Source organism: Mycetomoellerius zeteki, unplaced genomic scaffold (genome assembly GCF_001594055.1).
Source record: "Mycetomoellerius zeteki isolate Tzet28-1 unplaced genomic scaffold, Tzet1.0 scaffold709, whole genome shotgun sequence".
Taxonomy (NCBI): domain Eukaryota; kingdom Metazoa; phylum Arthropoda; class Insecta; order Hymenoptera; family Formicidae; genus Mycetomoellerius; species Mycetomoellerius zeteki.
This window is the reverse complement of record NW_017257730.1, coordinates 157213-172613: the sequence shown is the minus strand read 5'-3', so window position 1 is coordinate 172613 and position 15401 is coordinate 157213. Positions and strand designations below refer to the sequence as shown.

Below are 15401 nucleotides of genomic sequence, written 5' to 3'. Positions count from 1 at the left end.
AAAATTTGACATTTTCAATGCGATAAAAATAATAGTTGTTTTCACTTTAGTCAAATGAAATGTACTACGTTTTAAAGCTGCGTTTTCAGGTACACCTTTCAAGTACATGTATTGCCAACTTCAAATAATACCAGCAATATGACTATACCGCCATCTATTGAAATCCGTAAAGTCATACTTGTACACCTAATAAAAAGCAAATATTTAATTTATTAATATCTAATTAATGAATGAAATAGATTAAGAATGATTTATCAAAAGTCGGTCTGATTTCGCTGTAGATGTCTATTTCTTACTTGCAATCGGTCATATTGCAGTGCGCGTGATGTTATCTCCAGAGGGATTTGTATATAGTATCCAGCAAATGGCATAATTTTGTTTTCTTTAGTAGTAGTATTACAATAAAGGATGCTTAATATCGTTGTATTTAGAATAAAGAGCGTAAGATTTTGAAGTTTAATATCTGAATTTACTAGTTCTTTGACAGTTTTTATTCTTTGACTACGATAAGAAGTTCTTCCTTGATTTAATTCACGATATTCTCTAGATTTGGAGTTAATAGAACTGATTGATATTTTATAAATGCAACCGTAAACTAATAAACTAATTTTTTAATTTTACGTTTAATCGTTTTTTTATATATATAAAGGAACAAAATGATAAGAAAAGACTAAAAGATAAGAAAATAAATATGGATAACTTTTAAGGTTTTTAAATAATTATACATTATTAAATAAAATTTTAGCGAGTTTTTCGAATTTATTGTGTCATCTATGCCATGTGATTATAATGGGCGTAACAATAAAATAAACATTGATTTTTAGCTATTTAATATAATTGCTTGCATATTTTCCAATTTTATCAGCAGCACATGTTTTTGCTCATTCTGTCTCAAACATTTTGCATGGTTACTCGTAGCGTTGTGAAATAGGAAAATATAGTCGACAAATACTGGAACACATTCGTAATATGTTCATATAATAAAATATTTGAACTAAAATATTAGTTTATTCCGAATTATAGACACAAATTATGTATTTATGATTTCAAATTGACAAAATAATATTTGCTGTATTTAATTATATGATATGATATGTATCCAGACAACTTATCTCTAATTTTTATTTTTATGTAACACTTGTGTCATTCATTGAAGTACTTTTATGCATTGTAATTTTATATATACAATAATCAGTTATATATTAGTGATTCTATGCATGTTTAATGTCACAATATATTAAAATTTAGTTAGCCTTACCGATGCATAGTATTTTAAAGATAATGCGGGCATAACACATGGTACTGAGATAATTACTGGTTTTTGAGCCCTTAACATAATTATCTGTAGAGTCTTCCTTAGAGCGACTGGTTGTTGATACCATTCCATATCAAAGACTGCCTGTCCAATTTCATCACTCTAGAAACAATATTAGATATAATAATGTTGATTTATTGTAATTGATTAATCAAAGTGCAGTTCTTTCTGTAATAATTAAACTTACTATATGAATCAAATGTTCGGCTGGCCATGTATACATGAATACCACTGACAGTCCACTAAACATTATACCAACGCATTGGATTTTCATTGACAATGGCTGATCCTATTTGTAATACAGTATGAATTATTTGACGCATTATTATTATTATTTAAAAAATCTATATATATCTTGTTGAGTATATTAAAAATGTTTTAAATAGTTTTTGCATAAATATAAGTATAATAATATAAAATTAAACATATATATATATATAAATAAATAAATGTATATATATACAGGGTGTTTCAGAAATAGTTGACCAAATTTTAAGAGCACATTCCACTCATTGTAAGGATGAAAAAAAGTCATATAAACATGGGTTCGGAGACGCTTCTTTTCCAAGTTATAAACATTTTTTATTTACTTATATCTATATTTTCATTACAGAAATTGCTGGAAATTATTGTCTTTGAGGAAAGATTTGTTAATAGAGACGTTGAGCTTTTCTGCAGTTTTCATTAGCTCGCCCATACATATAGTGGATATCTGCCAATTCGATGTTAGAATAAGTTGCCATGTTGATGAATACTATCTTCACTCTTAAATGCTTAAATAAAGACTGATTCCAATTCCATACAGACTTATCTAATAACTTTTTGTTTACTTTAGAAGGTGAATAGAAGTACAATTCATGAAGCGTCGAAGCGAGGCATGTCATATATAAATACATACAATGTAAATAAGAAATGCTTATAACTTGGAAAGGAAGCGTTTCCGAATCCATGTTTATGTGACTTTTTTCATCCTTACAATGAGTGGAATATACTCTTAGAGTTTGGTCAACTATTTCTGAAACATCCTGTACACACAAACACGCACGCACGCACGCACGCACGCGTAAACACACACACACACACATATTGAAAAAACGCACACAAAATATTGTGCATATATCAGAAATATCCCGTATCTTTTTCTAAAATTCTACAAATATATTTTATCATTATTTCAAATTGTTTTTTTTTCTGAATTAAATTAAAATACTGTAAAGTTTTTAAAATATTTTAATTAAAAGATGGGGTGTATATATAGATATTAATAATTGAATTCGCGAATATATTATATTATTAGAAAAGGCAACTTAGTACTTACGGTCAACAAAATGAGGCCTACTATTATTAATGCGATAGTACTGAAGCTCACAGTTGATAATGCTATAGGGCGAATTAAAATGGTCACTTCTTCCGCATATCTGAGATAAAAATGTAAAAATGATAACATCATTAATTGTTAATATTATTTTCTTTTGTATAAACATATGTAACAAAAAATTGTATTCAAATGATATCGAAAAGATTATGTGATATAAGTGTAGGAATAAGGTGATTCCATTGAAGAAAATGTTGGTGATCCAACATTTATTGGGTGACGAAAGAATTCGGAGAAATACAAAAACTCTTGTTGCTCGCACGCGTTCACGCGTTCACTCTCAATGACCGTCATTAAAGTTCTGTCTTCTTGGCCTTCATTTCCGCTCGCGCAAGCGCCCGCGGTTAACCTATCTAGGGACTTCTCACCTTACAATACAAGTGGCGCGAAAGTAAACTCGGAATATGATAGCATGCTTCCCACATAAGTTTGAACAATTATTTTATCGCAAAAGTTGTATGGCTTATAATTTTGATACTTATGATTATTATACAATAAATTATAATAAAATAATGTCATTCGGTTTATGAAGTTTTCATTATTAAGAAATTACTTTTAACATATTTATTAAAAACAGGTTAATCACGTTAAAAGCACGCAGATAATGTAGGGTTAATGGTGTAATCGTGCTTTAAATAAGAATAATGTCTTACTTTAATAGATTTTGATGTTCTTGAATACATTTCTTTAATTCAGAAATGTTTGTGATTCTTTGCAGTTTTCCGATGAGTATTTCAAGTCTTGCCGACGTAAACCATATTAAGAGCGCCATAAAGATATTCATACATAGCTGGGCAGCACCTTGCACGCAAGCTATAGTCTGCTGTATAAAGATAATAGATCTTAAAGGTTGATGATAAACATTGAATGGATACTCAGCATTTGTTGGAAACGGTTGATCTAGCGTAAGAGGTCCAGACATAATGAAAACGGCACTTAGATATATCCAAAACATAGAGCCACCATAGAAATAGACGCATTTATTGATATATCGTTGAAGGATCGCTTCTTCGCAAGGTTTAAGTAATTCACAGAAATTTTCCATTTCGAAAGTAACCGACTGGAATTGGTTATATCATGTGTCTTAAATATATAAATTTACAAAGAGAGAGTGTATACAATAATAAACTTTGTCTATTTTTTACTTTTACGTAACAATTAAATGTACTCATAATAATTACTTGTAGACGATAAGAATTAATTCTACAGCACATAATATTGCAAACGACTTGTATAGCGGGACACAGAACGCTTATCGATTTTGCAATAATGACAGGATCATCAAAGTGATTTCGCATCGCATTTATCAAACCTGCAGCCACGCTAGAGAGCACAATTATGCAAAAGTATTGATATATTCCTGCACAAATAACTTTCAATTTGACTGTATCTTTTGGTAGAGGCCAACACCAAGTTGGGAACAAACTTAGTTTTACAATAGCGATGACTTTCTTTAACGTCAACTTTGACATGATTAGAATGTTAATTGCACATATTCACGTATTGTAATATGTATAATAAAAGATATCTATTTTAAAAACTTTCAACGATAAGAAGATATATAAAGAAAATTTTACATATAGCACAAAATAGTTATGTCTGTTTTCATTGCTTCTATTTCACGGCAAATATACTTTCGCAATGAAATTGCGATAAAATAAGCAAAAAGATACGTATGTGTATGTGTAATGTGAAAAGTAAGGCTTGTAGATTTATTTTCTACTAATATCTATTTTTAACATAAATTACGAAGGTGGCATACGGTAAGGGTATTATCGTATGCCACCTTCGTATTATGAATTTACGACATAATCTGGAATTTTCCCTCTTTGTAGTGTTTTTCCCTGAAATCATTACTAGGGCTTTTAGAAAAGAACATTTTCCGTAATATGTGTGGAATATGATGTTACAAGATTATGAAATGCCAGTAATTGAGGAACCATTCTGCAGTAATTACTTTATAAACTATTCAACACATGTACGATGAATTTCCTGACGCAACCTTAGTTTCACTGAAATGCTTCGAAAATAAAAACCTTTTATTAGAGTGCGAATACTGAAATTGATGTATTAGCAAGTTTTATTGCATTTAATATTATTATTTTCATCTACTAATATGTAGTTGTTAATTGACTTTTATTTTTGTCTAAAAATTATTAGAATTTATAAAATGAAACTTACATTTTGTTTTCCTAATTGTTTTTTTTTATTATATTCGTTAAACTTTTGTTTTTAAAATAAATATTTATTAAATATTTTTATTTTGTGAGCTGTGTAAAGATGTTATACAAATGAGATAACTACAATTTTAAGTAAATTACCATAAATGAATTTAAGAAAATTGTAAAGAACTCTTCTAAAATTAAACAATACTTCTGTAAAACTAAACAATAGAAAAAGATTAATGACAATTGCACATTTACAAATAAAAAAATTTGTTATTACAACTATAAAACTTTTAAGAATTTTAATTTATTTTTTCATTAGATTTGGAAAAATTTGAAGCACATGTATATATGTTAGCAAGTAATAAAGAAAGAAAAATATGAAAAATGTATAATTAGTAAATGGTACATGATTATTAATATTTAAGATGGATGTAAGATGTACAAATTGATTCAATAAAATAATGTGCTTTGCGGCAATAATAAATGATTTATTATTATCTTGAATTGCATTACATAGTTTGCTGAATCAGAATATCGTTATACATTACGTGGGCACCAAAATTTATAGTTTCTTTATGTAAAATTGCGACGATTATTTAAATTACATGGTCTCTTTTAATCTGTATTTAGCATTATGCGCAGTGTTGTAAAATAGGACATTATGGTTGAACAGTACTGTAACATGTAAGAAAATCTAGTTAAATCCTTCCTTATATTATAAAAATAAATTTTTGATCTTGAAAGTACAAAATGTTACATAATGATAACTAATAATGCAAATGATGTGATAGCGATTTTTAATTAATTCAAATCTCTGTCTCACCGATGTCAAGTAATTAAAACATATTGATGGTGTAATACATGGTACTGCAATCGTTACCACTTTTTGACTTCTCATCATGACAATTTGCAGGAGTTTCCGTATTTCATTAGATTGATTGTACCAGCGTGTATCAAAAATAGTCTGAGAGATATTATTGCACTCGAAAAAAATAATAAATATTAATTATATATATTATAATTAGTTTTATGATTTTTTATAATAAGTAACTTACTAAGAAAATCAAATGTTCTGCTGGCCAAACAAACATAAATATTTCTGCTAAACAAGCTAGAGTCATGAAGATATATTTGAATCTCAATAGCAAAGATTGATTCTGTTTAAAAAAAATTGTATATGCATATTATTCTTATTGATATTCTAATACTAAAATTTTTTAATTTATATTAGTAAGTAAAAATTGATCGAGAAATGTTCAACACAAATAAGCGAAGAAGAAGGCTATATTCGATCAAAGTGAATATTGATACCTAACAATATTTTTACGTGAATCTTTCAATTTCCACTTCGAGTAAACTGTTGAAGCAAACTGTCGAGCAAACACGGTCCTAAACTGAAGTTGTAGTACCTAATTTCAAGCAATTTACTAATACTGATGCTAACGAGTACCATAAAATTGTAAAGAATTTATTGTGAAAAATATTACCCCGACCAGAATTCGACTTACATAGTTAGATCCTACCGTTTGGAACTCTCTACATTTCTTGACGGACATCTAATGGGAATGGCGGATAATGGGAACATAAGAAGGTTCAGATTCAAAATCTAACTGGGGAGATATTATTCGCAATAAATTCTTCATAGTGCTTTAAGATGTTTATCAGCATCATTGTTATTAAATAGCTTACCAGTTTAATTGATGATATTGCGTTATGATCTAGCTTCGTTATAGAACTATGTTTTAAAATTGATAAATAATCGTTTGCTTGAACTGGAAATTGCAAGATTTATGCAAAAATATTATTAGTCATCAAGATCCGCAAATGATACTTTGACCGAAAATAGTGTTTTTATTTGTTTTTAAATTTAGTTGGAAGAATCTCCCTCTCCTTCTTCTTTCTCTTTATACATATAAATGGATATTATTATATAAATATATTTCTATAATTATATATATATTGTGAGTATATAAATTTTCAGTATATCCCCGAATTTCAAATATAACATTTGATAGCTTCAATATATATATAAATTTTTTTTTAATAAAGATTTTAAGTAATTTCTGAAAAGAGACTTCAATTTTCAAATTATTACATGTACTTACGGTAAGAAATGAAACACCAATTATTATTAAATTAACTGTGCTACAACATATACATGTTAATGCAAAACAACGAGCAACAATAATAACTTCCGTTGTATACCTGAATAAATACATTTTAGTTCTCAATATTTATATCCAATATTTATATCCAATATTTATATCCAAATTTCTTTAACCAGATTATGTGCATATAAGAACAAGAATGTCATTTTATATTTAAATTACTACTCACTCAAGAATTTTTTGATGTTTCTTAATACATTTGACTAATTGATAGACATTTGTGAAAGTCCTCAGCTCTTCGATTGTTATTTCAAATCTTGCTGATGCAAACCAGAGTAAAGTAGCCACGAAAGTATTTAAACATAATTGTGCTGCTACTATGAATGCGACTGTAGCTTGATGTACGTAGATAATTGTTCTTAAAGGGTCATGATATACGTCGAATGGATATTCGGCTAATGTTGGAAATGGTTGATGTAGAATGATAGGTACCACGCAGAATACTATCACAATGAAATAGAAAATAACCGTAGACACACCATAGAATGCGGTACATTTATCAATGTACCGTTGAATCACAACTTCTTCACGTGGTTTCATTGAGTCGCAAAAATATTCCGCTTCAAAAGCAATATTCTGTAAATAATTACGTATTTACGCTCATGCACGCGGGCATACTACACACTTACACGCGTGCGCATATACAGGGTGTCCCAGAATGACCGCCAAATATTTCGTGTGTTGGTAGAACGGACTAAACTAAGTCGAAAAGTCATCTACTATTTTGCAATTTTTACAATAGTTAATAAAATAATATTACTAAAAATTGCTGAATATTGGTTTTCAATCATTTTTTATTTAAGTATTATCAACTTTACAGAAAAACAGTTAGAAACAAAAATTGTTTATTTTCTTCTTATAGAACTTTAAGAATTTTTTATCAACTTTTTAGTACTGCATTTTCTTATTGATCACTATTTTTACCAATATGAGAAAATGTGGTACTAAAAAATTCTGAAAAAATTCTCAATTTTCTTCTCTATAAGAAGAAAATAAACAATTTTTGTGTCTATTGCTGTTTTTTTGTAAAGTGATAGTAGTTAAGTAAAAAAGTATTGAAAACCAATATTCAGTGATTTTTAATAATTAATCTTGTTAACTATTATAGAAATTGAAAAATGGTAGAGAACTTTTTGACTCAGTTTAGTCCATTCTATCTACATGCGAGCGTTTTGTCAAAACTTATCGGACACAGTATATATGTATATATATATATATATATTTACAGTGTTTAACAATAAGTATGTGTATACATTCGATTAATTTTTAAAATATAATTAAAGAAAATTTTTAAATAAAATTAGTTTGTTTAAGAATTAATAGTAATTATTTTTTTATTGAACAGTATTTTGTTGGAGGTATTTCATTTTTTTGCTCATGTCCAGAGAAGCAACACGAGTGACAATATAATGTATCTCAAAAACTACTATAAAAATTTATACATGTATTTTATTATGAATTTGTAAAAAAATACCTTACGAAACTGTAATAAAATAGATCTATTATTTTATTTAAAAAAGTATAACTGCTACTAGAAAAACATTTAAAAAAGAATATCTTTTGTTCAAGTCATTAGATCTTTTTAAACAAAAAAATTTATTTATATATAATTTCAGATCGATTAAACTTTATTCATATTTTTTAATGACTCTATTATTTAAAAAGATAACTGAGTTGTGAACACTTAAACCAAATATACATATTATGCCTATAGATATAATTTGTGAAATTCTTTAATGTAAAATATATTGATATTAAGTACTTGTATGTGATGATAATTGACTTTGTGAAAGATAATATTACATATGGCGTGTATAATAGGGGCTTGTTGAACAACTAATTCTATGAAAAGAGCAAAATCGTTAATATGATTTGCGATGGCATATATCATTGGTGCTTCCAAGCAAATCGCCCAAATGATGCACAGATTATGATATAGTTTCATACAGGTGATCTTAAATTTTGTTGCGTCTTTTGGCATCGGCCAACTCCACGTTATCCATAAACTTAACTTCACGCTAGAAATAACTTGTTTAAAATTCAACTTCTTCGACTTCTTTGACTTTTGTACCATGACTATACTATGTATATTATACACGTATCGTAACAATGAGAATAATGTTGTAAATACTGACTCTCTTACAATTCGATATGTGCAATGGAAGATGTGCGATAAATGAATATAAAACAAACAAGAGAGGGGAGAAATTACTACAAATGTATTATGAATATCCCCGTTTCATACAAAGAGTATACATTGATAAAATTAAATATATAGGCATGATACATAAGGCACGATAAGAGAGGAGAATGTATCGTGCGTGTAAATTCAATACGTGGAGATGTAATAAGCTGTTTTTGCATTATCTATAGAATGCAGTGAGGGGTAGTGCTACTAGGTTTGGTAGGGCGTTTCTACTTTATAAGTAGAAACAGCTTATTACATCTGCACCTATTGATTTTAAATGCACGGTGCATTCTCTTTTCTTACAGTACCTTATAATTTTATCAATGTATACCCTTTCTGTATGAATACAGGAATATCCATAATGCATCTATAATAATTCCTCTCTACTCTCTTTACTTTATATTCGAATGTTTATCGCACACCCTTCGGCAATTCATTGCATATCGAATCATAAACTTCATAGTAATTTTATCACCCTATTTGTAAAGAAAACACGTAGAACCTATCATTATATTGAAATGATATGTGGTAAGAAAATATGTTGAAGAATACAAATTTCTATTCATTTAATTTTTATGTCATAATTTTTTAAGAGACCGGAAGTTCTTTCCTTGAGGTTCTACAATATACAATAAGCGCAGTAGCTAGAAACTTATGGGAATATTTATTATACGACAGGATACAGAATATCTTAGAAAAGATTTTATAATATTTTAAGATTGTAATCAGATATTGAAGACACAAGACGTATAAACAAATTTTTATTTCCTAATTTTGATAAATAAAACGGGTATGTTTAATAGAAAGTTAAATAGTAAAATGTTTATTTTGTTATTTTGAAGTGATTTCTGTATACGTATACTAGCATGAGTACTATGATGTAAAAATATAAGGTGCATCATTTTCGAGGACGAACGATCCAACATAGTGGCTGCTTTTTGAGTTATTCAAAAATTTGTCCTAAATTGTAAAGCAACACTATTTTGTGAGTATTTTGAGGCAAAAATTTGATTGGTTGTTCCTTTTGATCTATTATTCTACCACACACCATGTGCAATAATATACCTTATAATGCCTTGTATTCTTGTATTATGCTAAAATGCTTTTATGATATGACCTGTTCAAAAAGTTTTTAAATTTTGTCTTTATAATTTTTGAAGTTCATTTACTTATTTGACTATCTCTCCTTTGAAATACTCTCCTTTTCGATTGATACATGATATCATCAATTGTGAATCTTTGGCAACAGTGAAACAGTGAATTGGAGGTATCATTTCGAAGTGCTGAAACGTTTGAAATTCGCAGGAAAAAACTATATGCGACTTCGAAAGACGCATATCAGTTCTGCTTCTAGAAGTAAATAGGCATTGAGAGAGATATGTCAACGGTTGGGAGTCGTATATCAACGAAGGAGAATATTTCAAAAGAGACAAGGCTGAATAAGTTGTAATTAAAAAAATATATTAAAAAATAAAGACAAAGTAAGAATTTTTTGAACAGAATACAACATCGGTATATTATATTTACTATTTGTGTATATTATATTAATCCTCGAATACTATTGAAATGATATAGTATAGTTGCTATTAATACGCTTTTACGTTCAAGGAAATAGACTACTCCTAATTAACGTAACACAAGTTTTTCATACATTTCACATTTTTAATGACAAAATATTTATAATCTAGATTTATAATCTTTGATAAACACAAATAATCTAATTACGAACCTAATTATTACCTTAAAAAGAAAGAAGAATAAGTACATTTAAATTCAATCTTGAAGTGATATACAGTATTTAGTCCAATCCTTATTGTGTGTATGTCTCTTCATAATATTTGAATAAAATATATAATAACAGTATATATAATAATAACAAAACTGCTTAAATTGAAATCACTTATTACGCTTGCTGTTATAACATTGACTACATTTACATGGCACCCTTGAAGACCTTAATCGAGTTTAATAACATCCGTAGTTATGAAACTAACCAATCACAGTCGTTCCATTCTTCCGAGAAACAGCTATGATTGGCTTGAAACAGTTATGATTTCATAACTACGGATGTTATTAAATCCGATTAAGCGTGCCGTGTAACAGAGGTCACTGATTATTAAGGAATTTAAACTACAGGAAACAAAAATTTTTGAAGAGAGTCTGATTTAAATAAACATTAAACCTATAACTCAAATAGGACCAGTTTAATAATTTTGTAATTTATAATAGTGCAAAGAATTTTTTGTTATTATAAAAATATGCTACTTTACTTATATCTCAAATTCTTTCCCTTCGAACATCATTCGCATTGTAGTGAAGTAAGAGAATATTGTTGAAAGATACTGAAACATATATTATGGATGCATGTTCATACCTTGTAGCAAAAGTTAGTATATATGTGTAAATATGTCTTAATTATAATAGATATATTTGTAAATTATTCTTAAAAATTGGTATCTTTTTATTTCTTATTTAGGGTGTGACTAAAAATAAGTACTAAGATTATAAAATAAGTATTAAGATTATGAGGTAGAAATATATTAACAATAATTTTTTAATTATTAATTTTAGTATGAAATAAAATTATAATACTTAAATAAAGTAGAATAAATCCCATTTTTGCTATATTTTGTTAAATTAGGGACTTTATATCACATAAATATTTTTTTTATTTTTCTTATAGATGTTTTTCTTTATTTTTAAGAGAAATAAAGAAAAAAAGAAGAAAATATAATAATTTTTTCTAATTTCAAATAATTACAGATAACTAAATGACTAATGTGCACTACCGACGAATTTTAATAATAATTTTTTAAAATCACTATCTCACCGATGCATAATAACGTAAGGACAACGAGGGCAAACCGCATGGTAATGCAACTAGTATTGGCTTTTGGCTTCTCAGTATAACCATTTGTAAGTTTTTCCTAAGATATTCAGATTCAACACACCAATCTGTTTCAAAAGCTGCTTGTGCTACATTCGTAGTCTGTGAACGAGTCCATATAATTAATAAAATATAAAATGTAAATGATAGTTACGTTATTCCTTATAAATAATTTACTTACTACATGAATCAAATGTTCTGCTGGCCAGGCATACATAAATACTTCTAATAATGCACACATTGATAAAAGGATACACTGAATCTTCAAAGATAATGGTACCTTCTATTTGAACAGATATGAACCGTTAGGGGAAATTTTAATAATATGAATTGTCTAATTTAAGGATATTAATGCGTTTGTGTTAAAACGTAGAAAATAATTTGAAGACCCAGGCGAATTTTCAGTTTTAAATTATTCTTCCTCAAATTCGATTTCTGTGAACTTGGCACTCGAATTTAAGAAAAAAAAATTTTTTTAATACGCATTAAATTAAACTCGGTTTGTACCATCTTTTCATTTGTATCTCAAGGGGTTCAAAAGTATAAAGAATTGAAAAAAAGCCAGCACTCCACTTTGAAATATTTGAAATCTGTAAACGTGCTGTTTCGTCAGCACGGTTCACAAACCGAGTTTAATTTAAATGTATTAAAAAAATTTTTTTTCTTAAAGTCGGGTTCCAGGTCCAAATTTGGACATATAAAAAAAGTGAAAAACGTTTCTGGTTATGTCATTGTAAAATTGTATGCTTGAATGCTAAAAAAGTGTACTAGAATATTTTTTAGATTTTTTTTAGAGTTTAAAAACTTTTTGAGAAACACAATCAGGTACTAGTGACCTGAACTAGGAAACAGTGAAAAAAAAAACGTTGGACCACGGAGGATTAATTAAATATATAGTATGCTACAATTGCATTGAATTATACTTACTGCAATAAAAACAAGGCCAAATATTATTAATGCTACAGTAGAGAAAAGTACAGTTACCATTGCAAAGGGTCGAACTGTAAGGGCTACCTCTCCCGCATACCTAAAAATCATTTGAAATATTTTGTCTCATATATGGGGTAATATTTATTTAAGTAGATAAATAATTTTAATCTTAATAGTTAAATACATGCAACAAAATTTTAATATTTTACACATGCAATACAATTTTAATTTCACACTCTTTAAAAAGATGTCATACTCGATTAATTTTTGATGCTTTTCGATGCATTTCGCGAAATTATAGATATTCGTAATTGTTCGTAACTCTTCGGTCAACAATTTAAATCTCGCTGAAGCCAGCCAGATCAAAAGCCCCATAAAAGCGTTAACACATAAATGTGCAGATATGAACAGACCAACTATGATCTGATGCATATACGTAATAGCCCTTAACGGTTGATGAGACGCATCAAATGGAAAATCAGCAGCTGTTGGAAGCGACTGGTCTAGCATGACAGGTCCCATAAAAAGGCCGAAGAGACTCATGTAGAATAAACTTATGCAGAAACCATAAAAATTGGAATACTTATCAACATACTCCCGCTGAACAATCGTTTCCTCGTGAGGCTTGATCAATGCGCAAAAATTCTCCATTTCGAGAGTAACGTACTACAATTCATTAAAATTATATTATTCTGATTCATAACGTGAGAAGAAAATTTTATTTCTCAGAAGCAGAATGTATTAAATACTTGTAATCGTTGATAAATAATTAGGTGACACAGAATGTTGCCAATAACGTGGCTACAGGTGACCAAAGAGAACAATGATCTCATAAAACCATCGAGATCATTGGTATTCTTATTTTTCACAAGACCATATATTACCGACGATATTACGCCTATAGTCATTAATATACAGATATACTGATATAGCTTCACGCACAGAATTTTGTATTTAGAAGTGCCTAATGGTAGCGGCCAAAACCATATAACAAACAGACTCAACTTCATAATGGCAATCGCCTTCTTTAGCGTTACTTTCTCTTGCATGACTATTTTTAAATTACGTACAATTGCAATTCTGTGAAAAGTCTTACTTAAGAAACTATATACTGTCTTGAAAATATTTTCTTCACATCAAATACACACTATTTTAATGATATTCTTATAAAATGTATAGTGAAAGCGCGGAAAAACCGATGCCAAAACGTATTGCATCAGTTATTTTTAATGTAAAAAGAGTATGCATGCATACGAAAATAAGTTGATATAAGATTTTATTACAATTCTACTGAAATATAAAATGTCGATTGAAGAAAAATTACAAAATGGATGCGATATGAGGTTCTTCTCTGCGAATTCTTTGAAAACGTTAAGTGGCAGAAAATAATTTATTAGATATGCAGAACCTGAAATGTGAATTGTGGTGTTACGTAGCAGCTGTTTCCCGCACTGTTGAAACATTGATGAATCTTCTAACGTACCTTAATTGAGACATGAGTGAAATGAGTGTAAAGTGAAAAAGAAATTCTCTTATATTCGCGGACGCGGAGTCTAGTGTAGTTTCTAAACTTATACAATGCAAATTGTTTCTCAAACAGATAATTTATTCTATTCTTAGCTACCAATTTCAGTTTTCCTAAGTTAAAATAGTAGTTTTCAAATTTATTATTTTTTCTTAATTTGATATTTTTATTATTGTATATAATTACATAAGTTGTAAAAATAGGCAAAAATAGCACAAATTTCGCAATTCAATAGAATAATATTTACATTTTCTAAAACTTTAATATATAATTTTGCATTCGTTATTCAAAGATACTCACATTTCAGCAAGAATTTTTAACAATAAATAATTACAAGTAAACTACAAATTGACTAAATTATTAATAAAGAAAACTTGCGGTTTCGATTTGCGATGGAAAATAGTTAAGGGAAAGATATAATTAAAGTCAAAAGTGTAATAATGTTTCGGAGATATCTCTTCAAAATTTTAACAATAACTTAAAAATCATTTGGCATATGTGAGTTAGGGAATTAAAATGTGCAGAGGAATCTAATACGCAAGAGGATTTCAGTGGTGATATACAGTAATAAATATACATGCGTGAGAAAAATTTCTGCAATATTGGGCTCTCGTTCATAGCCAGGTGTATGTACATCTATTGAAAGACAGAATAGAATGTATTTTCCATAGATAGCTCTATCTTTTCCTGCGTGTACATTTAAACGCTTATTTTCATCTTTTCATTCCTATAGAGGAAATATCGAAAAATGCAATTATTTTCTTCGCTGTGTAATTTGTAGTTGCATATACGTGTTTAATTTATTTATAGTACGACTATTTGTATTTGATGCTTATAAAAAGCAA

At 28.4% G+C, this 15401-nt stretch overlaps 1 protein-coding gene across 1 annotated transcript; it reads right to left on the bottom strand.

The window, feature by feature from the left end:
• Window positions 1-799: 799 nt before the first annotated feature.
• On the bottom strand, window positions 800-14080 carry LOC108729240 (uncharacterized). The gene is made up of 9 exons (XM_018458253.1): window positions 13781-14080; window positions 13288-13697; window positions 13029-13128; window positions 12045-12203; window positions 3344-3750; window positions 2634-2733; window positions 1503-1604; window positions 1259-1417; window positions 800-951 (listed from the first exon to the last, which is right to left on the bottom strand). Exons 1-9 carry the CDS (start codon window positions 14078-14080, stop codon window positions 892-894), a joined length of 1797 nt encoding a protein of 598 aa, XP_018313755.1. The 3' UTR covers window positions 800-891.
• Between the last annotated feature and the right edge of the window lie 1321 nt (window positions 14081-15401).